This window comes from Diospyros lotus, chromosome 14 (genome assembly GCF_014633365.1).
Source record: "Diospyros lotus cultivar Yz01 chromosome 14, ASM1463336v1, whole genome shotgun sequence".
NCBI classification, from domain to species: domain Eukaryota; kingdom Viridiplantae; phylum Streptophyta; class Magnoliopsida; order Ericales; family Ebenaceae; genus Diospyros; species Diospyros lotus.
The window spans coordinates 21,774,916-21,800,626 of record NC_068351.1 but is presented as its reverse complement, the minus strand read 5'-3'; the positions used below and the strand labels follow the sequence as shown (position 1 = coordinate 21,800,626).

The 25,711-nt window shown below is 40.6% G+C and overlaps 1 protein-coding gene across 2 annotated transcripts in view; it reads right to left on the bottom strand.

Annotated features, from left to right (window-relative positions):
- Positions 1 to 4,997: 4,997 nt before the first annotated feature.
- LOC127791186 (uncharacterized) overlaps positions 4,998 to 25,711 on the bottom strand; it is a 35,852-nt gene continuing 15,138 nt past the window's right edge. The window contains exons 5-7 of one of the 2 annotated variants that reach the window (XM_052321020.1): positions 7,114 to 7,196; positions 5,632 to 5,737; positions 4,998 to 5,557 (exon numbers count right to left, since the gene is read on the bottom strand). In XM_052321020.1, the coding sequence (XP_052176980.1) occupies positions 5,441 to 5,557; positions 5,632 to 5,737; positions 7,114 to 7,196 (306 nt within the window). In that variant the 3' untranslated portion in view covers positions 4,998 to 5,440. The remainder of the gene's footprint in view (positions 5,558 to 5,631; positions 5,738 to 7,113; positions 7,197 to 25,711) is intronic. The other variant, XM_052321021.1, reaches the window with a different exon arrangement.

Here is a 25,711-nt window from a genome sequence, read left to right as displayed (position 1 = left end):
GCAATGCGTGTCTCCTCCTCACGTTGGTGCATGCACAGTTCCATCAGTCTGCCTACTCTTGCTATCTCTACAAAAAAAATAAATAAATAAAACGTCAGCCAAAAGACATAATACAATAAAAATATAATGGAAGGCAATATAGAAAAAAAGTCTACCCTCAGGAGAGATTTCCTCCCGAGGATTGGAAGGAAGATACAAAGATGACCTGTGCACTTCCATCTCTTCCTCCTCAACTTCTGTCAGCTCTTCATTACTTTGTTCTTAGATAGGTAATGTAGAGGGTGGAGGAGGAGCAACTGGCGTTACAACCCCCTAGCCCATAACTTTGAAATATCCCAGGTTCAAGAGGCTGGATAATTCAGCAGGACCTTGCGTTGTTAACGCATCCACGACATGACGATATATACACCGAACGTTCTTTATGGGTGAAAACCTTGCTTCACAAACATCATTATAGTTCCAAGACAAATGGGCATCCAAATTGAGTGGGGGCTCTATCACCAACCAACGACCCTCGAACTGATTAATTTTAATGGGAAGATCGGTAAATAGTTCAAAGTCAGATATCTTTTGGAGAGTATACAGTTGGCAGTCCTTCCTAGCCTTCCGCAACAGATAGAAATAGCTGAAAAGCATCAAGGAGGGGGCCACTCCCCTTTGATGGCAAAGGATTGAAAAGCCCGCCAATTGGGCCCAGCCGTTAGGATGAAGCTGGGCCAGAACAATCCCGTGGTGGCGCAACCAATCCATGGCGAAAGATGGTAAAGGAAACCAAAGTCCCACTTCGAAGGATGCGTAATGGATGCCTAGAGAGCCTTCATCCACTTGTGAAGGGTCAGGCTCGTCGAGGCGTGGATATCTCACCACATATCCTGAGGGTGTAATGTCATCAACTCTGTCAAAGTCCCCGAAGCGAAGCCGGGAGCTAGTATCCTCGGGAATGTGTGTAGGGCTGGGGGGTGGTGCTGGTCTTCTCCTTGGCATATTAAAAGAGCTTGAAAGATTACCTTCCCTTAACTTAGAAGAAGTGAAGAAGTAAGACGTGGAATTGGCTACAATGAACAACGCCTACAATAAGTACAATATAAGAGCATTAGTACAAACTAAAAGTAGACAAGTTCTCGAAAGAAGCAATGAAGAAGACATGGAGCGAGCACGCACCCGCCCACTAGGTCATTTGACCGAGTGGGCATTCACTCGGTCATTTAACCAAGTTGGTGGGAGTTCCTCAGCCACTTGGTCATTTGACAGAGTGGGTAGGTGTCCCATGACCACAAGGCTTCAAAATGTGCCGAGACTTCAAAGTGTGATAAGACTTGAGGGAACTCGAGTCTTGAAATCACCCACAACTAAAAGAGCATCCAAAGCAAATGAAAGAGTGAGGAGCCGTAGGCCCTATTTCTAGGGGCTCAAGGAATAGAAAGGCACAAGAGTTTGCACCAAGATACATAAAATAAAAAACGACTATACGCAAACAACTTCCAAAATGCAAGAAAATTATGGTAGAAAATACCCAAAATTTTGTAGGGATGGATACTCTTCCGCCCAATTCTCTCGAATAAAAAGAGTAGGGAGCAATTGATACACCTTGAAAATTGCATTATTATTCGGTTAAGGAGCAGATCCAAGTATTGGGATAGATATGGGGTTTAAACCAAGGTGAAAAAGCAAAGGAACCACTCAAGACCAAGTGGGTGAAGACCCACTCAGTCATATGACTGAGTGAGTGAAGGCGGACCCTTCTCCCCAAAGGGGTATAACCCTTCTCCTCTTTTCTCTTCTACCCTATCTAGGCCTCTTTTCTTTTCTACCCTATCTAGGAATCAAGGAATGAAGAAGGGAGACGTAAAGGTCAGGAATCCCCTTAATAACTGAGTGGGTGTCTCCCGCTCACACCCACTCGGCCACGTCTTGTCCCAACACTCACTTGGAAAGAAAAACACCAAGAGTAAAATGCACGAGACTCAAAAGCAAGACCACTTGGTCATCTGACCAAATGGGTGTCTCCCACTCACACCTTATCCCTCGGATACGTCATCATAGCCACGAAACTCTCAGGGGGCCTCGAGACTCTTGGGATGGCCACCACGTGTCCCCCCTCTACCTTCTCTATAAATAGGAGGCCTAACCCCTTACCTCAAGGACGCTCTTTCTGGCACTTTGAATACACTCTTGCGCTCCCCGCTCTCGAGAACTGACTTAAGTATTGGAGGGTTTGTGCTGGGACACCCACCTGCGCCCTTAACCGTGCGTTTATCTTATAGGTCTCTCAGTTATCAAGACTCTCTCAGCTATCAAGGGCCGCTCGGTCATCAGAAAGCCTCCCGTTAGATCTAAATGAGTTTCTCGTACATCAAGTCTCTCGTTCAAAAGATCCTAAGAGTCTCCCGTCACTCAGCATACACAAGACTCTCAAGACATTTGGTGACGAGACTCACAATACTCTCAAAACCCCCAAGACTCATAAGACCCTACACTCTCAAAATTCTCGTGATCAACTACACACATTATATTCTCCCTTATATTTTGACAACAGCAGCAAAGAATTTGGAAAAGCGATAGATGCCAGCCAAGTCCCTCTCTTTTACTCGAGACTTCTTACCAACAGATATACGAATTTCAAGAACAGAGGGAGGAGGAAGCACAATATTCCGCGTTCGACCCATGACAAATACCTTGCAAGATAATAAAGGCAAAAACTCAAGGACTCAAGAAGCAAAGGCCGAGAGAGGGTCACTCGGCGTTAACTTGAAGACGATGGGTGAAGGTCTCTTGGGGTTAAGTGAGGGTCCCTTGAACAATTATGGAGCGTATGAAAATGGAGGCAGTGAAAGACTTAAAGCAAGGAGGAATCTCTGCAGCAAGCTGGGCACCAGTCACAGGAAAAGGAGAAAGAGGCTGTCTCTCGGGTAAAAGGGCGGCTGCCCAGTGGAGTGGAATAAGGCTTCACGTGAGCCCTGCCGAGGTGAGGAAAGTTCAAAGACGGAGAAGCTCACAAGAGTAAGGATAATTGATGGTCCATGTGAAGACCTGAAGAGAGACTAAAGATTAAATTAATGGCAAAAGGCCATGGGTGAGAGACTAAAATTGGAAATTGGAAGATAGAGGAAGTTGAGTGGGCTCCACGTGAAGGTTGCAGGATGCTTAAATTAATGGTAGCTTTGGACAAGGTCACCTGAAGGCCTTGGCTTGGGATTTCAAGGAAGAAGATTAAATTAATGAAGTGAAGTTCATGGTGGAATAAATTAATGAGGTAAAGTTCATGGTGCAATAAATTAATGGAGTGGAGTTCCAAATGAATGGCATTTGGAATGAAGAGGAACCTAAAGCCAGCGGATGAGGGTCACTCGTAGGAAATTGGGCAGCGCTTAATGCCGAGTGGGGAGTCACGTGGAGACTTGCAAGAGCAGCGCAAGGGCCGAGTGAGGGGTCCGTCGGGTGAAGAAGACCAAGGATTAATACCGGGAGAGTCACGGACCGAGGGCTTATACACCGAGAGACTATGTGCCGAGTGAGTCCGAGCGTGGGCAAAAGCCTGGGAGCAAATCTCGCGCGGAGTGTGATGAAGCAAAATGACCAAAATGGCCCGCCAAGGGGTCCTTTATAGAGGGGCCCAAAAATGCACGGGAATCCGCAATAAATAGAACTGAGAGACATGAAGATATGGAAAACTTGTACAAATTAAAAATTAATTAAGGAAAAAGTGCCTAAAGATTGCCCACTCGAAAATTATATAGTGATGCACGTGAAACACTCTTCCTCCCGAAACACGTGACAGAGAGACTTAAGAATAGAGAGTGATTAATTTTTATTTTATTTTTTTAATATGAAAATTGAGGAGTCCTCGTTATCAAACAATCTTTGGCCAAAGCATCCCACTCTCCCTATAATTTGCGGCTCGGCCCACCACGAACAAACGAGTCAGATGAGTACGTTGCAGGCCAAAACTCAAGCCTTGATCTCACGGATACACATATTATCGACAATCATACAAAAACAGACTTAAACCCACAATCTTGCGATACTCAAGCTCCCAAACGTGTGTAGTGAACCATCTGCACTACTCCGAGCATAGATCAAGTGTTACGCCTAACAAAATAAACCCATCACATGGCAGGACAAAAAATTAGTCAAAGTAGGCCAAGCAGCTGAAGAAGAGACCAAGGGAGCCAAGCAACAAGGAGGCTAAGGCAGAGGCAGAGTGAGGGTTTCTCAGCCTTAACTTGGTTGGGAGACACCCCTTCCTTCCCGAAAGCATATGGTCAAGGGTTACTTGGCCATAGCCCCTCGTGCAAATGTGCGCGACCATGCCCCCACACGACCACGCCCACGTGGCCAAGGACAAGCTAGGCTAAGAGACCCATTTGGGCCTATGGTCAAGTGAGGGTCACCCGACCATAGCCGCCCCCCTTAGGCAACCATGCACATCAAACCACACAACCACTTGCAAGCCCTACTACGCATCAAGCTTACGCATGTCGACCCTTGCTACATGCGTATGCAACCCATACACCGACATACCCTTACATGGGGGCACCAAACAACACATCATGTGACCATGCACCAAGATAAGCCGAACATGGTTGAGTGAACCCTGGAAGCCTCTCCCGAAGCATCATTGGGAAACCCTTTCATTGTGCTCGATCACTCAATATTTATTTAGGCATCAAAGAATCATTGGGAGACCCTTTCATTATGCTCGATCACTCAATATTTATTTAGGCATCGAAGAATCTGCACAAGAGACACTCACCTAAGCACCTAATTGATTTCTTTCTCAGCAAGTCACTTGTCACGAGAGCATCACCCGCCATTCGAGAGGTTACTTGCATACCACCTTGAGATGGTCTCCTATACTATAAAAATTCATTGTTGGAGTTAGGTAATGACACAATGAAACCATGACACTATATTATTACGCTAATGTAGCATCAAAAAGTCAAAGATGCATTGTCATGTATGTATGTATGTATCCTCAATACATTTGACAATGAGTATCGATAAACTCTACTTCTATCTTTAAATTTATAAAATGATAATTATTGCCATGTATTCAAAATCTTATAGACGTAAAACATAATTAATTTGTGATACCATGTCCATAATATGACGTCATAATTATCTCCAAACTAGTGGACATCACCCAGCAAACAAGCATGCAACTAAAACCATGAAAACGAAGAACTGAAAATGGATGTCACTTTAGTTTCAAATCTCCAACAACAAATTAGCAGCAGCTGAGCGTGCTTTCACCAAAATCAGATAAAGCCAACAAGACTACGGCGTCCATGCCATCATCGTCCAAAGTCTTTATAATTATGATCAGAGGATGGAGAGACAACAATTTTTTTTTTGCACAGATCCAGCCCGTCTCAGAGCTTTAGCATGTATCTCAGCCTGTTGTTCAGTGGCCAGTTAGGGTACTCAACGGCAAAACGACCTAGGTAAGGGTCCAAGCAGAACGCTTCCACCTCTCAAAATCAGTGGTGCTCAGCATGAATGAACTTGCATTTTGGTGCCCGCCACCTCCAAATGCCTGTGAAACGGTGCATGTGGCCTAACAAATTTTTTGATTGAAATTGACAAGGCAGGGAAGAACATATCAAGTAAAACAGAAAACAAGAGACTAACCTGGGATATTGGGGTTGTGTCTTCTCCATCCACACTCCTGAGGCTTATTTTCAGGATGCTGTCAGTTTCAAGCTCTGATACTTTATATGCAACAGCCCCAATTCCCCTAAAAGGATCAACATTATGATAGGATGATTAAGAATAAGAGAAGGAAGCATGTAGCATGTGACATAATTAAGGAGCAATGACTGGCAATTTCATCAAGAACTGAGACTTCTAGCAAACAAAGGTACATATACTCTTTTAATTTCACGTTCATTTCAAGAGAGTGTGAAATGAAACAACAAAGCAAATAGAAGAATAAAGAGCCGACTGTGAACTTAAGCTACAAACTCTCAATAAGATTTTTTCAGGGAGTTTACTTTCATTCTTTTACCTAGAAGACCCTTCAATTCCTTGTCTCAAAATATCATCTTGCACATCATATTTCCAACCACAGCTAGGAAATAAACTCACTTCAACAACTGTCCTTATGCTTAGCAGCAGCAGCATCCCCCCCCCCCCACCCAAAAGAAAAAAAAAAACAAACAAACAAAAAAACTGCCCTCACTTTTTTTTTTCTTGCTGCCAACGCAACTAAGCTTGTAAACTAGGAGCTCCTAATACTGATTAGGCACAAGACTTGGATTTTGGCATTGCTTATTTCCAGTTAGCTCCAAAGGGTGACTTCATTGGTGGTATCTGTCCCTAAAGGGGAGCCATAATGGCTATATCCCACAACAGTGCATCTCAAGTACCACCTCAGGGGAATGCGAGGGGCCAATTTAGGGATTCCATGGCTAATACATGGGTCCAAGTTGGACAGAGTGGCTAATGTTTGGCCAGCATAACAATCAAGAGTCAAATGAGGTCTGGATTCCACTTTGGCGTCAGATCAGGAAAGTCAAAATATTGAATCTGGAATTCTTTGAATCCTCTAGCAGAGAAGTGCACGTCTGAGTCAAAACTCCTTGGAGGTTCTATGGAAGAAGGCACTCCTTTATGATACCACGCTTTTTTACCTTTTATTTTAACCCGAGGGAGCTTGCAGATATATTTTAGATCCATGCATTTGCTAGTAGATTGCTTAGTTTGATCCAGTGGCATTCTGATCCAAGGATGAGAAAGGATTTAATAATGGAGTAATGGCCTAAGGTATATAGCTAGTGCTTTGGTAAAGTGATGCAGGACAGTAGAGATTTGCAGAAAGATGTTTATGCCATGAATACATTGAAAAGCATATTTTATATTACATAGAGCACAATCTGGTCATACTCTTTCTGCACCATTAATATTCATAATAAACGTGCATAATAGAGAAATAAGATAGCTAAGTAGCAACAGAAACAAATTGGTTCAACTATAAGGAAAAGGAACCAAAGGAGAGAGAAGCAGTAAAGGAAACAGGGAAAAAAAAAAAAAGTCAGCGAGGAAAATAATGGAAGGTTAATATACAACTAATATAATAGTGGACAAAGTAAGATATCAGGGAATATTACAAACCTCAAATTCATTTGTCGACTTTTATTAGCTAACTGATGCCCAAGGTCACTCCTCAGCTCAAAAACAGAATCTGCGTTAACAGCCTATATATAAAGGAGAATGGAATAAAAAATTGATTGTTTTTTCTCATACTGCACTTCATATGGAAGATAACTTCATCCTCTACACGCCAGGTGAGTGCACAAATGTAGTTTGCACAAGGAATTAGGGAGACAACAAATGCTGACGTGTAACATTCATTTAATTAAAATTAATGAATAGCAACAAACTACAGAACAACTAAAGTACTACTAGATTATTAAAGGAATGTGTTAGGGCAAGATATAATCGTGTCAACATAATTAAATTAACACTAAACAAAATGACTAGCAATTAGTTTCCAGATTTGAAAAATTTATCCAAACTTGAAAGCTAATAGATTATATCCATATGAAAAAAAAAAAAAAAAAAAAGTCAATTATGAGACAAAGTCAATATGATAACTTACTTGAGTAGGGAAGGAATGTGATAACTTTTGACCATAAAAAATCAATAGTGGAAGGAATCGGCCAGTAGGATTGCTGGCTTTGATACCATGAACAAAACATAAAAACAACTGATTGAAGCAACTTACTCGAGTAAATTGAAGAAATAGTCCAGTAACTTAGGATGAATACTCAATTAGAGAAAAGAGGTTTACTTGATTAAATGGAAATCTACTTCATGCTTTATTAAACTTACGAATGGGAAATATATACAAGAATTCTTCTATAGCATCTCCTAAAAAATAAGAAAAAAAATTGAATATCTTTAAACTATAAAGTTTATCACTAATGCTAGAACAATCACTTGTAATTAACTGCCTCTTTTTTCTTAGGAACTCCATCTCTTTATCAATTTAATCTTTTGTAATCTTTCCTTATCTCCAACCAACCTAATCTCTTAGGGGGCGTTTGGTACGGGAGAAGTTTTTAAATTCCTGGGATTCATGATTCTTGGGAATGTTCTTGGAAATCTTTGATTCCAAAATTTATGCAATTTTATGTTTGGATAGATTTAAACATTCTCTGGAATGTTGAGTATTCTTTTATGAGAATCTTACATTCCTATGTTTGGTTTAAATATAACATTCTTAAGAATTCATGTTCTTTTTTCAAAATTACTCTTATTTAATTTTTTATTTAAAAATAATAAATTTCTTCTACTATATAAAATATTGGGACCCACAATATCTTTAGAAAATAAAAAAATGTTATTTTTTTACACATTATGTATATATATGCATGTGTATGTATATATATATACATAATAATATATATGTTTGTATGAATATTTACTTTAATATATATAATATTTTATAATAAATAATATAAATATATTATAATATATTTTTATATTTAATATATAATATATTTAATATAAATATATTACATATATATAATATATATAATATGTTTGTATGGGATTATAAAAGGGTAAGGGGTGTTTTAATCTTTTTATTTGTTAAAAACATTCCCAAATCCATGGAAAACTTGGATTCCCAACCCCCCCTCATGGAAATCTTTTTGTGGGAAAGTTGCTTAAAAATCATTCTCGGGAATCCTATTTCCCAGGATTCTTTTTATAAAAAAGTTGTACCAAACATAGGAATACAGATTTTCAACCTAACATTCCCAGGAATCTTAAAATTTCTCCTGTACCAAACACCCCCTTAGTCTCATCCAAATTCAAAATTTTGATTTTCTAACTCTTTATCTCTTTTTCTTGATATTCTAACAGGGAGCACTATTGTGAAGATGAGGATCTCACCCTTGACACTCATCCAAACCTTCCCTTTTCTCCTTCATCCTTGTCATGACCCTAGGGTTTAGCTAGGGTCTTAGAAGTAATTGGAAGGAAATTTGGCGAAGAAACAGAGAAGAATTGAAAGGGGAGATTGAGTAGAATTAGGTAGAGAAGGAATGGAACAGTGTTGAACGAGAGAGAGAGAGAGAGGGAGGGAAAGAGAAAGAAATTGTAGAGAGAGATATTGGAATTTCAATTATCATTCAACATGTAAAACCCATCCATTTACAGCAGCCTTATATAGGCATATTTGTCTCCTAACAGCCTTGCACATGCAGCCATGTGCACCTAACTAATTGCTAAAATATCCAAAACAAACTATTCTACCATATTACAATAATACCCCTTTATTGCTCATAGGGTCATGACAATTCCCCCCTCCTTAAGAGAGTTCTTATCCCCAAGAACTTGCAACAAGTAGCCATAGCTCCTCATCCAATTCCAGCCTTTTCCATCTGGTTCATCCTTCTTTCCTTCTTCCTCCTTCTAGGTCTCTTCTTCTTCATTTTTAGGTTCTCAATTGAAACAAAAATGATAATCATTGCAGACAAGGCTGAATCTTCCTCCAAAAAGTAACATACTATTTCCCTTGGGTTTGCAATAGCTACCAAATTAAGGTTCCTAGTACTCATAGTCTAGGGATCCAATATAATGCCAAAACCTATCAATGTGTCCACATCAAATACCTTCAATGAATTTAGCCGCTCCTTGTCGCAGGTAGCAGCTGAAATCTGTAACCCTATAGCCTTCAAATGTCGATCATTCTGAAACTCTAACTGACCAACTACCACATATGTTCCCCTCTTCTACTAGGGCTGTCTCCCTCTTATCGTTTGATAAAAATCCCTCCACGTTATCTAATCCTTCAGTCCATGCATTAGATGCCAAGGGTAACAAGTTGGCCCTGGTTTTGTTGGTCACTTGATCAAATACTTCCCAACTTTCCTCTTGCAACCTTTTGGTAATTGCCCTTTGACGTATTAATTCTTCTTCTATTTTGTCAATCTTAGTCGGATAATTTTTTTCCAACTCCAAAAACTCCTAGCTACCTTCTGTTATCTCTATCATCCAAGTAGCTGCATCATTCAGCTCTTAGTTTTGACCTTTCATGAGTATCGTTTGGAACATCCTCATAAGGAACTTCATTTCCAAAGGAACCAGTGTGCTCCTTTAATTCTCCTTTTGCATCTACTGTCCCACCCACCTGATTGTTACCGATTCTCTTTAGATAATGCCAGTCATCCTTTTTGTCACTGTTGCCTCTATCGAAATGCTTCTTTTTCTGCCCAAAGTCTAGAGTAGGCAGTGAATCAGAAAATGCAGCCTCCTTTGGCTGCCATTAAAGCTCCATTTCAGCTGAAAATGAAGCATTCTTTCGCTGCAATTGAGTCTCCCATGACCTCCCATATGTCCCATCTGTCTTGGCGTAACTTTTATGGGTGAAACCATCCATAAGCCAAGAAACTGGAACTCCTTCCACCTTGCTTCGCCTCCCAAATTCACATGCCCAAACCGGGGACTGCTCTATCGCTGGGAAATTAACCAGATTGGTTGGTAATAGCCTAAACGGATCGGAATTCACCTGGCCAGCTTGCCAACGAAGTCCACTGCCTCTCGAACTCCAATCCTCAGCACTACGACAGCCATCTATCCCCCCAGGCATCTGCGTCTAACGAAATTAATGGCAGTTCTTCTCAACCCAATCACTACCCAAGGTTCCCAACCCAATTGCGATCGCCTCTGATTCCAAAATCACCAGAACTCACTACTGGTTAAATAGCTACACCCACTCCCGAGTCCAAATCTCAACGTTTCTGCTGTGCAAATACTTCCAGAACTCAATTGAATCAGTTCAGCCTCCAGATTCACCTCACGAAACATCCACTACAGTTCACCGTCTAGGTCGGAATCCCCAACTGATCAAAGCGGCAACATCAGCAATGCACTTGATTAAATTTGCGCTCACCTCACCTAGAATTGCTTCTCACAGTTTGGATCGGACTTGCTTGCTCGTGCTCGCCTCACCCAATCACCGTCAGTTTGGGTCGGAATCACCTCCACTCTGATTTGCTAGAACTGCCTATGACCAACAACTCGTTGATGTTCAATAGTGGCGCAGGAAGTTGCTTCTCGTCATCAACTTCCTAATTTGCATCAATTGCCGAAGGCCGCCCAAGTTCTAGCGAAAACGATCACTCGGAATTGGCCTTGGTTAACAAAGAGAACCGTCATTCTCAATTTCCAATCCTTCAAGTCGCTGCTGAAGTGAGTCTCGTCCTCGCCTTTAGCAACCTGACTCGCCTCCGACACTGCTACTTGAATTCTCCAGATGATGCGTAAACGGCTGGCCAAGAGCTTCCAAGAACCGATGGCTCTGGTTGACCTAGCTATGACAGCCTTCCTCACCCACATCGTCACTCAGATGGAGCTCTCGCAACTTGTCTTCTGCTTACCCAATCACTTCCTGTAACTCGACCGGCTCCGCGAACTGTCCTCCAAAGTAGCCTCAAATCAGTTTCAAGGAACGCGTTGCTGGGTGACGATCTATCCTCAGGAATCGAATCGGAATTGCTAGCCGATCGATTCTGTTGAAGCTCCTCAACAGTTTTCCCATATCACTATATTTGCCTCAATTTCGTCTATAATTGATTGAAATCACAACCGAGGAACGATGCTCTGATACCATTTGTCATGACCCTAGGGTTTAGCTAGGGTCTTAGAAGTAATTGGAAGGAAATTTGGGGAAGAAACAGAGAAGAATTGAAGGGGGAGATTGAGTAGAATTAGGAAGAGAAGAAATGGAACAGTGCTGAACGAGAGGGAGGGAAAGAGAAAGAAATTGTAGAGAGAGATATTGGAATTTCAATTATCATTCAACATGTAAAACCCATCCATTTACAACAGCCTTATATAGGCATATTTGTCTCCTAACAGCCTTGCACATGCAGCCATGTGCACCTAACTAATTGCTAAAATATCCAAAACAAATTATTTTACCCTATTACAATAATACCCCTTTATTGCTCATAGGGTCATGACAATCCTCTCAATAACCTAGCCAGCCTTCATCGAGATCCCTTCAATCTCAACCTTCCACCTTATCTCCTCTAGCTACCCCAATTCAGTCAGATACTTATTGTGATGAACACACAACCAAGTTGCAATAACCAGCCTTAAATCTAAGAGAAACTCTCGTCTACTCAAGAAGGAAGGAGGTTGATCCTAGACCAACACAAGTTCAAGATTCTTCCCTGGATGAAGGTAATACCACTATCCCTTCTCCAATTTTGTGGAAGAACTTAAGTCCGATGATCTTGACCTACCCATTGCATTAAGAAAAGGCACCCGAGAAATGCACAAAACATCCTATCTACCCCATATCCCAATTTGTATCTAACCATAGACCGTCCTCACAATATCAAGCCTTTCTTACCTCTTTGGACACTACATAAATCTCAAAGTCGGTTCATGATGTATTAAAGGATAAGAATTGGACACTTACTATGGAGGAAATGAGAACACTAGAAAAGAACAGAACTTGGGAGGTTATACCTAGACCAAATGATAAGAAACCAGTGAAATGTAAATGGGTGCTTATAGTGAAATACAAATCTGATGGAACACTTGAAAGATACAAAGCAAGATTGGTAGCAAAATGATACACACAAATGTATGGGATCGATTATCAAGAAGCATTCTCTCCTGTAGCCAAAATGAATACAACTAGAATACTCATTTCTCTTGCTGCTTGTTTTAATTGGCCACTGTTGTAGTTTGATGTTAGGAATGCCTTTCTCCATGGTGACCTGGAAGAGAGAGTTTATATGGAGCCTCCACCTAGGTTCGAAGAATTATTTGGTGATAATAAGGTGTGTCATTTGAAAAAGGCCTTGTATGGGCTAAAATAGGCTCCGAGGGCGTGATTTGGAAGATTACAAAAGCAATGAGACGAACGAGATATAAATAGAGTCAAGGAGCTCATATCCTATTCATAAAACATAATGGAGAAGGAAAGATCATAGCCTTGTTGGTTTATGTTGATAATATTATCATCATAGGGAATGATGATACTAAGAGACTTGCTCTAAAGGAACATCTGGCACGAGAATTTGAAATTAAAGATCTTGGTAAGCTTAGATACTTTCTAGGAATTGAAGTAACATACTCTGAAAATAGCATATTCCTATCCCAAAGGAAGTATATTTTGGATTTGTTGAAGGAAACAAAGAAACTTAAGGCAACAACTTCTCCCATTGGCCTAAATCACAGAATAGGGTCAAAAGATAGAGGCAACACAATTAATAAAGGCAATTACCAAAGGTTAGTTGGCAAATTAATATATTTGTCCAATACCAAGCCCAATATTGCTTTCTCTGTGGGAATAGTTAGCTAATTTATGCATGACCCAAGGGAAGAACACCTACAGGTTGTAAACTGCATCCTACATTACTTAAAGGCAACTCCAGGAAAAGAAATCATGTTTCAGAACAATGGTGGTATGACTCTAAAAGCTTATTCTGATGCTGACTATACAGATTCACCTATGGATAGACAATCCACTTCCAGCTATTGTAATTTGTAGGAGTAAACTCAGTCATATGGAGGAGTAAAAAGCAAAGTGTGGTTGTGGGATCAAGTGCCGAGGTAGAGTTTAGAGCTATAGCTCATGGAATATGCGAACTTTTATGGCTAAGAATTATTTTAAATGACCTCAAGATTAAACCGGAATTGACAATGAAACTATATTGTAATAATAAGTCTAATATCAATATGGCTCACAATCTAGTCCAGCATAATTGTACCAAACATATAGAGGTTTGTCATGTACTTACGATAGAAATAGTAGAATAAAACAGAATTCAGTTAGTGCAGTAAGGGATTGTACACAAGTAAAGCTATGGGGTGCAAGACACAGGTAGTTATCAATTTGGGGCGGGAATCTATGTACGTGCGAGAAGGCTATAAAGTGTGGCTGACCCCTCTATTGGAAGTATCTAGATTGTTGAATGAATTTCCTCTAAATGCTCCTTACAATTCCCTCTCCATCTCTCTTTCTCTCTTTTTGAAAGGAAACAAGGGCCCAAGGCCAAAAACAAACCACAAGTGGATCTATGCATGGATTTATGGGTTTTAAATCATTTTCAAAACCGAAACAAATATCAAAGGAGCAAAAAGCAAAAGCGAAAACAATCCTTGCAAGACACGATATATATCATCCATATGATCAAAAGATAAAACCATGTCATAGGGGGTTTTATCTGTATACCTATACGAAGAAAGTCTGTGCTAGTTGTCCGATGAAGATCCTTCTCCTCCTTGTTGTTCGAATGAACTCCTACGAGCAAGCCGCTGCGTCAGGTGACCACCCTGCCTCCTCAAGTGTGGAGGACCTAATTGGTCTACGCTTGAGATGCTCACGGAACCCTCCAATGAAGCCGTGCTAGGACCCTCTCAATGGAGGTGAACCGAAGTTGTTTTGCGATTCCCTCTTAGTTGCTCTTTGGCCATCCGATGCCCAAATCTAAGCAAGAGAATAGAAGAGAGAGAAGATGCAACAAGCTTGGAGCAAGAACAAGCAAATTGCAGCAATGGAGGATGGAGAAGAAGCAAACAATAGCAAGAGGAGAGAGAGAGCAAGGAGATTGAGTGAGGAGTGGCTTGCCTTAACTTTCTCAAAGCCACTCAAAATCAAATACCAACCCCCAGTTCACCGTGCACGCCTCCTCATTGTCCCATACCTTTATCATCATGCAAATCGTTAGAGCATTAAATGTTCTAACGAGACAAAGCGACGGAAGTTCGGTCGACTGAACTGTGAGGTTTGGTCAACCTAAGTCGTCCAGAACCTCATGGTTCAAGTCCGATCGATTGGACCGTGCAATTTGGTAGACTGAAGTCAACCAAAACCACATAGTCTAAGTTCGGTCGACCAACTTGAAGGGTCCAGTCGACTAAAGCTGCCCATTCCCCAACTTTGATTATCTTGCACTCCGACCCCACTATTATCCAATAATAGCCTTTACACTATCCAATAATGCAACCAAGTCCCCTTGCTATCCAATAGCAATCTCCCTTATCCATAGATCCATGTGCCCCACACACGATAGCAACCAACATCACTGTCCCACAGTGATGAGGAACACACTAACAGCAACGGATCACTAATTTAGTACACTACTCAATATACATGTGACTTTCTAGGTTCACAGTCATATAGCAATCAAGACTCATCAACTCTTTAACATCAGCCGAACCCCTTCGACCTATTAAGAGGATCTCTCCAAATCTCCAGAGCACCCTGAAAGACTCTGAGTATCCTCTAACTAGGATTCAAGATGATCCTAATGACAATGAAGTCCAATTTCATATGAACCCGTTAAGGCTTCTCAATTACCGTGCACTATAGTCTTTCCACCGACTAACATCCCGACCGAGTAAGAGTCATGGATTGATTAAACTCACAGGACTCGATAACTATGACAAATCCAGTAACATGTGTGATATAGGTAGCATGTCAAATCCAATCTGACATTCGAACCCATTCCAATCTCATGCTCACCCTGGTAAGGGGATTTCCAATCACTATCACTAACATGGACCATATAAGATGTTCGCCCCCATCCAATGGACGCCAATGGATCCCATCAGTAAACATTTGTCTCCATACACCACTATATAGAGACCGCATAGATAGCATTTCCACCTCTTACACAGGATGGTTTCACTCAACGGCAAATCCCTAACACCAGTGCACAAGACACTATGTCACCTCTGGTCAAATGACCATATACACAATCGAGACTCGATAATAGATCATTAATCCTTGAGCCATGTGATTTGTCGCAAGTGTCACATTCAGTAGATGTTCTACCAACATCTACCCACATGCCTACTATATGCATCGCATGCAATGTGGCGTGTGGCTCACCACCCCATTCCCATTAGCATCCCATGCTAACAATGGTAGTAACCTATGTGTTGGTCCACTAATCGATTAATCATATTCCCCTTCTGATAAATCTAAGGATCGGGAATACCTTTAAGAATTCCTGAACTAGAGATCCATGTCACACAATCTCAACACTTTGAGAGTAAGAACTCTACCAGGAAGTCTAAGGACTTATTCATAAAAGCAAAATGGAGAGATATGAATGAAGATATGACATTTTTTATTAATATCAAGAACAATCAACAATGCCATTCACATACATCCCATGTAATGTAAATTTAGCATCTAGGGCACTATCACTAACATCTCTCTGCCATTCTATTTCTCTATCTTTCTCTCATTTTCCCACTGGAATTCTCTCGTTCCCTTATGATCTCTATCCTTACGGAAGAGATTAGGATTAAACAATTGCCAGATCCCTTAGGATCTGATAATTTTGATATCAGAGTCGATCCTTGGCCTCAGTGATCGAGGGTGACAAATGATGGTTGAAGGAACTAGGATGAAGAACTTTGAGACTCAAGTGCAGCAGTGTGGATCCACAATGAGTGATTTACAAGCTCAGGTGGATCAGTTGGAGTTGGGATCCAACTAAAACCACGACGCCATCATAGTTGTTGATAGGAAATTGGAGGTTGCAGTAGCCCAAATTCGTGAGGACATTGGACTTCAGATTAGGGAACAACTCCAGAGGTTTATGGTTATGTTCGCGAGGCAAAACCAATTGCGTCTCTCACACGACTTCCCTCCTAGGGAAAGATTAAATCCAATTCTACCGGAGCAAGGGAAAGTAGATCCAATTTTACTAGGGCAGGGGATGAACCTAAGGACAACAAGAACTTCTAAAGGAGGAGAAGAACATGGGGAGCCTGGTGAGACTGGATGGGACAAAATTCGCATGGTTTACTCACGCCACGCTTGGAAATCCCATTGTTTGATGGAGTGAGTCCTCATTAGTGGTTCAGGAGGTGTGAGCAGATGTTTGAGTGGTATGGGGTAGTAGAGAGGCAGAAGGTTAATATGGCGGCAACATATCTCAACGATGCCGAGGACGCTTGGTACCAAGGATGGTCTAAGGTCTAGAAAGAGTGTAGATGGGAGGATTTTGCAGAGAACCTTTGTGAGAGATTTGGGGATCGAGGCTTATCTAATGTGGTGGAAGAGTTCAACAAAATTAGGTAGGTAGGAACGGTGATGGAGTACCGGTTGAGATTTGAAGAGCTGAAGGCTCTTATGCTCAACCATAACCCCTACTTGACAGAGGCCTATTTCATTTCAAGCTTTATAAATGGCTTAAACAAATAATTGAGGCCGATGGTGAAGGTGCTTCAGCCTAGAACTCCCAAGCATGTTGCTAATAGTGCTAAGCTTCACGAATTGACCGTGGAACCACTAATAAAAAAGAAGAGACTGATGGCTAAGGGAGTTACCCAAGGTAATTTGCTCCAAGGAAAGAGTTATGCTAAGGAGATAGGAAGGGGATCTTCCAAAATAAAGAGTTTGGCACTGCCTACCCCCACAACCTAAAGTGGGAAAGACTATGGAACAGAAAAGGCAAGCTGACCTTTGTTTTAGGTGCAGGGATAAATACTTCCCTGGCCACCAATGTAGGAAACAACTTTTGTTATTGGAAGGGGAAGAAGGAGAGATGGCAAAGGAGATGGAAACATCCCAACCACAAGGAGAGAAAGAGGAGGACAATGGGAAGATATCCCTACATGCCTTGAAGGGATTGACTAATAGTAAGATAATAAAAGTATAGGGGAAGGTGGAGGATAACAAACTGATAATCCTTATTGACAATGGAAGCACCCATAGTTTTTTGGATAAGGGAACAACCCATAGGTTAAAATGCCCCCTGATCAATACACAACCATTGACAGTGACCATGGCTAATGGCAATAAGGTCATGAGCCAATCAACATGTACCGGGTTTTGTTGGGAGATGCAGGGAGAAGGGTTTGAGGCTGACTTAAGACTCCTTAAATTGGGGGAGGGGGGGGGGGGGTGTGATGTGGTGTTGGGAGTTGATTGGATGAAGCATGTCAGCCCAATTTGCTTTGATTTTAACAAAATGGAACCGACATTTGAGAAGGGAAAAAAAAGACTAACTTGGAGCAATGAGTTTGGGATATGTAAGATGATTACTGAGAGAAAGCTGCAGAACATGATTAAGCATAAGATGAGTCAAGTGGCCCAGTTGTTCTCTATCCAAGCCACTAATAGAATGGAAAAGGAGCTAGAAGTTAAAGGAGAATTCATGCTAATAGTCAGCTATCTCCTAGAGGCTGACATAGAGATACACCAATCTGACCTTCGTAATATGCTACTAGCTGAATTTGAGAATCTATTTATAGAACCTAATTCTCTACCCCCAGCCTAACCCACTGACCACACAATCAACCTAAAGCCCAACACAGACCTTGTTAATATTTGTGTCTACTAATGCCCTCCTAACCAAAAGACAAAAATAGAAAAATTAGTTAAGCAGATGCTTCAAAAATCACTCATCAGGCCCAGCTACAGCCATTTTGCATCCCCAGTGCTCTTAGTTAAAAAAAAAAAAAGATAGTTCATGGCGATTTTGTATTAACTATCGCTAACTAACTGAAATAACCATCAAAGACAAATTCCCCATTCCTCTTATTAAATATCTATCAGTGTTCTAAAACGCGTTAGGCGCTAGTCAGGCAGTCGATGGGGGCCTAGCACCTAGGAAAAAAATATATTTATTTTTTATTTTTTGATGTTATTTAAGATGAACAAGCAATAGCAACAGCAAGATGATGCTTGCTTCTTGCTGTAACTTGTTGTTTGCTGCAAGCAAGAAGCAAGGACAAAGATGGCACAATAAGCAGCAAGGAGCAAGGCGACAAGTCTAGGCTGCATCCAACAAGAAAGAGTGAATGACCCAGGCGACGACAAGTCCAAGCCACGTGCGACCCAGGCAACTATTAGTGTAGGTGTTCTAGACCCAATCAAATTGGGCATGTTGAATATCATATTTATTATTGAATAAGGAGTTATTCAATTTCACAAGAAGTCATTTTATTAGTTTCTTGTTATTATTGTAATGACCGAATGAAATGAGATAGAAGTCCATATGATATATACTGTGATTAATCTATAAAGATGTGAGATAATGCATCACAGTTTCTAGATATCATTAAACGTCCAAAGTCATAGTAATGTCAAGAATGGACATTGACAATTACGGTAAGACTTGTATGTGCTATGTTTTTGCTATGTGATAGCAATGGGGGTCTCACACCCATAGGCATGGGATACTTAGACAAGTACATAAGTGACATGTTGGAAAACGTGTCACTGGACATGACTCGCCACGAGAATCCATTTTGATTATATGTTGATGGTATTCTCATACGAGATGGGTGTAACTAATCCTTGGACCTGAGGTTATCACGGTCATCTCATAAGAAGACTGGTATGTTTTGACATCGTTTCGATGGGCCTAGACAAAGGCTGCACGTGGGCGATCGTTGGGCATATCGTGAGACTTATGGAGATGGGTGCATAGCCAAGATGGGACTCGTCTATCCCTTGATAGAGGATGATGTATCTAAGACACCTTTGATGGATATTCACTTTAAATCCATAGCCATGGTGAAAGAGATCAATAAAGAGTTATTGATTCACTTTCTATTAAGTGAAGATATCCAAATGACCAAAGAAAAACTCTTGTGATCATAATCAAGTAACATATTGCCAGACTTGAGATCACATAAGATACATTGGCGAGAGGATCGAATTACATGATAACTGTAACGACCCGTTAGAGGGCCCAGTATTTAATTAGAATTATTTAATTAATTAGTGAGGTATTTAATTAAGAGAATTTTTCATTTAATTTTAATGTGGCAATTTAGAATATTTTTAATTGAGAGATCAGCATTTAAATAACATTTAATTCTTTTTAAATTGTGGGAATTAAAATAAGGACATGTTGGTCTTTTAAGAAGTTCTTATTAGAACTTAATTAATTAATTAGAATTATTATCTTAAGCGATTTGATGAAACCGAGCGTGAGAAAGCTGTGGTTTGTAGTCTCCTAGTTGCGTTAGGAGAAGAAGAAGTGGGCTTTAGGGCAGCTTCTCTCGCGTATATATATATAGAGTCATAGCACTGAGTTTCTTCGCGCCGTGAAGATTAGAGATCACATAGAGGAAGAAGAAGAGGTCTTGCAGTAGCAGTGAGTAGCATAGCAGTTCATTAGGAGCATTCAAATCCGATCAAAGAGATTGAAAGGCAAGTATTCCATCCCTGTAATCCATTCTTACGGGATTGTATCTCAGCAATATCCTCAGTTGATTCAAGTTTTCTCAGTTGTATTACAGATTAATACAGTCAGTATGTATATATATATATGCAAGCATATACAGTGAGTTTATGGTAGATCATGCATGTTTTCTCTAGCAATTTTTATATGTATATGATCCTTAATCATTCCCAAAGTTGTTTCATGTCAATTGGGATTTGTTTTCCCAAGATTTTATTCGGAATGGTGTAGTTTTGTTAAGTTTGAATCAAGAGCGGAGTCTCTGTGTTCATTTGTTTCTGGGTTATCAAGTTGCAGACATTCGGATAGGTTCCCTCATATCCAGGTAAATTTTTCAGAGCATATGAGTAGCATCCGGATAGGTTAGAGGCTATCCAGATAGGTCAAAAAGTTTTATGTGAGTGACATCCAGATAGCTCTTGTTCATATCCGGATGGTCCAGTGATATCCGGATGCATCGTTTTCATATCCGGATATGTCCAGCAGTGATTGTGAGTAGTATCCGGATGCCTTGAGTCGTATCATGATGTGTTTAATTGTCTGTGAGTGATATCTGGATGCTTTGTGTCGTATCCGGATGAGTCTAAGGCTTTTTGAGAGTGATATCCGGATACCTTGTGTTGAATCCGGATGTGTCCAAATATGTTTGTGTCTCGTATCCGGATGAGACCTTGCTCATCCGGATGTCTCTCATAACTTATCCAAAGCTCAGGTGTCTTGTATTCGAATGAGACCTTACTCATCTGGATGTCTCTCACAATTCATTCAAATTCATGTGTCTTGTATCCGGATGGGTGAATTTCATATCCCAATGGGCCTAGAGTGTATAACACTCGCATCAAAATTCCATCTTTTCTCATATTGGTTCCAATAACTTTTAAAACCCCAAAGTTAAGCGTGCTCGAGTGGGGCTAATTCTATGATGGGTGACCCCCCGGGAAGTCTTCATGTTGCAATAAATAAATCATTAAATAATTAAAAAAATATCAGTAAATATTACAATTCAAGGGAAAATATGAGTAAATCTTTGTATTCCAACATATTAGATCAGATTACATATTTAGCATTTATTTTAACAAGATCAGCATTATTTTGTGAGTTTATGTGCATACATCTTGGTATGAGCATTGAGCATGATTTTCTATGGAGCACTACATATTATGTGCTAGCATGTATGTGAGCATTGCATTATGCGCCTAGTCCGCCGGGATCCCATCAGTTCAGTTTCAGTTTGTGTGTCGCTCGCCTGATGTTGACCAGGGAGCTAGGGACATATTGCCCACAGCATGTGCTTACAGTTTTTATGTTTGCACGATTCAGATCAGTCAAGTATGTATTATAGTTATGTGGTCCTATGAGACAAAGATGCATACCAGCATTTAGTTTACAGTTTATGTGCATTACATCTTGTAAATGCAATCCAGTGATTATTATATCTCTCAGTTCAAGTTCAGTAAGTATTTTATTAGTATCGATATTCTTCGATTCAGCTTCAATTACTCTTTCCAGCTTATTACTTGCTGAGCCTTGTGGCTGACCTTGTACTCTTCACCATTCCAGGTCCTAGCGGGAGAGTACCAGATGTGGGGCCTAGCAGCAGTGTCCAGTAGTGTGTGTACGTGGAGCTGCTCAAGACCAAAGATGTCTGGGAGTTTATTAGTTAGTGTCTTATCAGTTTAGGTTTATTTTATATTTCAGTTTAAGGATTTTCCCTTAGATGTAGTTTATGGTTTTCAGTTGATGTTGACTCAGTTTTATCTCAGTTGATTGAGATATTCATTATGGTATTAGATTTCAGTTGATCAGTTAGTTTTATTTTATTTCTCGTAGAACCTCTTCTCGGGCAGTTCTAGGAGAGGGGTGTTACAGTAACCATACTCGTGAAAAGTAATTTGCGGATTATGAATCCTTCTGAAAAATTGGGTAGGCATGATGCCTTGCTAGAAGCCAATCTTGTCTTATGTGTTCCTACCGACACATTGCCAACATATTCGGAAACCTAATGACTCATACGCAATAGGCACGGTCCTTGGCTTAAACCAGGAGAGCGGACGTATGGTTAAGTGGGACACTTCAGCAAAAAGTTGTGCAGTCGTAAATTCTCACGGAAAAAGAACAAAGGGACGTAATAACGTCGATATGACAAGAGGTCGTCATAATGGAAAGAGTTTCCTAAAATGGCAATTGATTAAATTAGAAAGGAGTTTTTAATTTAATAATTTTCTATTTGTTGAAATGGCAAATAGGAAATAAAATATATTTGGGTTTAAGTTAATATTTGGACTAAATTGGATTTGAGCCAAATATTAAATTAAATATTATATTTGGACTAAATTGGATTTAGGCCAAATATTAAATATTATATTTGGACCAAATTAGATTTGGCTCAAATATTAAATATTATATTTGGGCTTGAATTAGATTTGGACCAAAATATTTTATTTAAACCTATAAAAAGATTTGAGCCATTTAATTATATTTCTAGTTGAACTAGAATAAATTCATTTAATTAAGTTCCTAATTGGACTAAATTAAATGGGCCAACCCATATCCATTAAGGTTTAAGAAACCCTAGAACTCCTTATAAATACCCCTTTATGAGTTGCCCAAACTAGAGAGTTTTTGGTGTAGTTTTTCAAGAGTTGAAAAACGTATTGCCGTTCACTCTTTCCCGTTTCTTTTTGGCATCAATTTAAAACGTGGGACTTCTTTTTCGTCCATACATAAGCCGTGAAAAGGAGAAGGAGCTAGCACTCCTATTTTGCTCTCCTTGCCAACAGACACGTGTAGCGTATCACGAGTTAGAGGCCGGACGCTTGGACGGCTCGAATCCACGAACGACTCGAAAATCTAAAAGTTAGATTTATTCTATTATGTATGTGATTGTTTGATTTCGACGTTGATCCAATCGTCAGGATCGGGGTAAGGTTCAAAATTTTTGAACTACGCTACTTGTCCTATAGCGATTTTGCTTTACTTTTAGCAACAATAAGTCCAGGTCATACGCGACCCAGGTGACGACAAGTCCAGGCCACATCCGACAAGAGAGTGAACGACCCAAGCGACTAGGCGCTGGCGCCTAGGGGGGGGCCAATTTGGCCTTAATTGCAGCGGCCGCGTTTTAAAACACTGATATCTGCTAGATGAATTAAAACATGCCACCATTTTCTCTAACCTCGACCTAAGATTCGATTATCACCAAATCTAGATGAGCCCCCTTGACATACCCAAAACTACATTTCGTACCCACCATGGCCACTATGAATTCCTTGTCATGCCCTTTAGCTTAACAAATGCTCCAGCTACCTTCCAATCACTAATGAATCAAATTTTTGAACCCCACCTCAGAAACTTTTTCCTTGTATTTTTTTATGATATTTTGATATATAACCCAACCTTTGACTTCCATCTAAAACACTTAAGGATTACATTTGAGATTCTCAAACTCAACCGGTTGTATATCGAAAAGTCAAAGTGTGCCTTCGCACAAGGTCAAGTGGAGTATTTGGGGTACATCATATCTAGCCTAGGGGTGAGTATAGATAAAAAAAAAAGGTAGTAGCCATAACCAATTAGCCAAGGCCTACAACCATTAAGGCCTTGAGAGAATTTTTGGGGCTGACTGGCTACTGTAGAAGATTTGTGAAGGGTTATGGGGGAATTAGCAAATGATAACAAATTTGCTAAAGAAAGATAACTTTGTGTGGGATCAAAGGCTGAGATAGCCTTTGAGTTGTTGAAGAAATCAATGAGTGAAGCATTCGGAACCTTCTTTTAGGTTATTAACACCTCTGAGGCAGAGTCTTTGGAAACTACTCTTCGAGTTCTAAGACCACTTACGAAGTACCCTTAGCTGAGAATACGAATATAATTGTGAGTCTTTTGTGTTCACCAGAAGTCTTCAAAAATAGAAAATCGCCGGTCTTAGGATGGTGATAGTGAGTGAAATCCATGGAAGGACCCCCGATATTTATAGGCAAAACCCCTCAAGAACTAAACAACGGTGTAATTATTACACACATGCGGCCTTATGTGCTTTCCCCGAAGCCTCTTGTGTTTCTTCCGAAACCTTCCATGGTGCAAAATACCCAAAAACTCCTTGGAAAATCCCGACAACAACCATCCCTTCGAAAAAGTCCTATACCTCCGAAGGATAGATTCTTACACCTTTTCGAGGAATCTCCCCTTTACATCTTTGAACTCTTCCCTTTGACATTCAGTCGAAGGCAAGTGGGGAATCATTTGTTGTAACATAGGCTTTGAGGGACCCTTTCAGAAGGGTAACTTCCATGGAGGTGTGTTTTCCTAGGAGGAAGACTTCTTCCTGAGCCTGCTCCCTAAAGGCCTAACTGAGGACCCTTCGAGGACTTGCTTCTCCTAATGCTCAGCCCATGCCCTTTGACCTCCTTTTGGGATGAATCATTTGTTGGAACCCTTCTAGAGACCCTTCTCCCATGCCTTGACCCAAGTTATCTTGCAATAACTTGGCCTACCCCTCTTGAGGGCCTCCTTCCTCCAAAGACCAATCTTTGGGGCAATCCTTCTAGCCTTTTGATCCTAACCCGGGACACCTAAAGACTCGTGCTCTCTCACCCAAAGGGTCCTGCCATGGGTCTCCATGCATGCATGCCATGTGTCCCAATCCTTCGATGACTATAAATACCCCTCGATCCCCAACCTTTCAAGGTGGCCCAAATCTAAACCTCGAAGACCTAGACTGGATATGCATACACTCTAAACTCACCTATACACCTATTCCAAAGAGTCTTATCTCTTTCATAGCCCTCATCAGCATACAACATACTGCATCTGCATCATTATTTTAGCCTCGTGACCATATTTGACTTAGGCATCAAAGGGCCTATGCGGGATAGATCCTCACGTGCCTTCTAATTGTTCCCATGTTGTAGATCTGAAGACCCTTCGGAACTTCAAAGCACCTTCCAGAGGCACACACAACTGTCCTAAGGCACATCCTTAGTGTCAAATGTAGGGACCCTCCAAGCGTTGTACCTGCCCCCTCAAGACTTACCTTTTTTGAAGACCCTTTGGGTCCCACCACCGGTTGAAAACTCTTCAAATACTGCCTACCCCTCAAGAGCCCCCCTTCCGATGACCTCCCCGGGGTGCCTTCCAGGGCTTTCTTCCTACTCTCCCGGACAACAGATCAAGCCACTCCCCAAGCAGCTCTTAGCCTCTTCTCGTGCTGCTCTCCAACACTAACCTTTCTTTCTCTTCTCACTATCTTAGCTCTACCAACTCTCTGCTGAGTTTGCCTGAGACAAACAAGTTTCAATTGTTGTATTACGGCAACAACAAATTGTGCTTCCTTTTCTTATAATTTCCTTTTTGTAATCTTTCTTACTTTGTAAATCCCTACTTGTATATATAAGGTTATAGGCCTTATTGTATGTATATACAAAACAATTATAGCTCTAACAATTTTAATATTTGATTAATCAATTATATCAAAAGGAAATTTTTGAGAAGATTCAATTTAATCTCAAACATAAAATACTAGTTTTGTG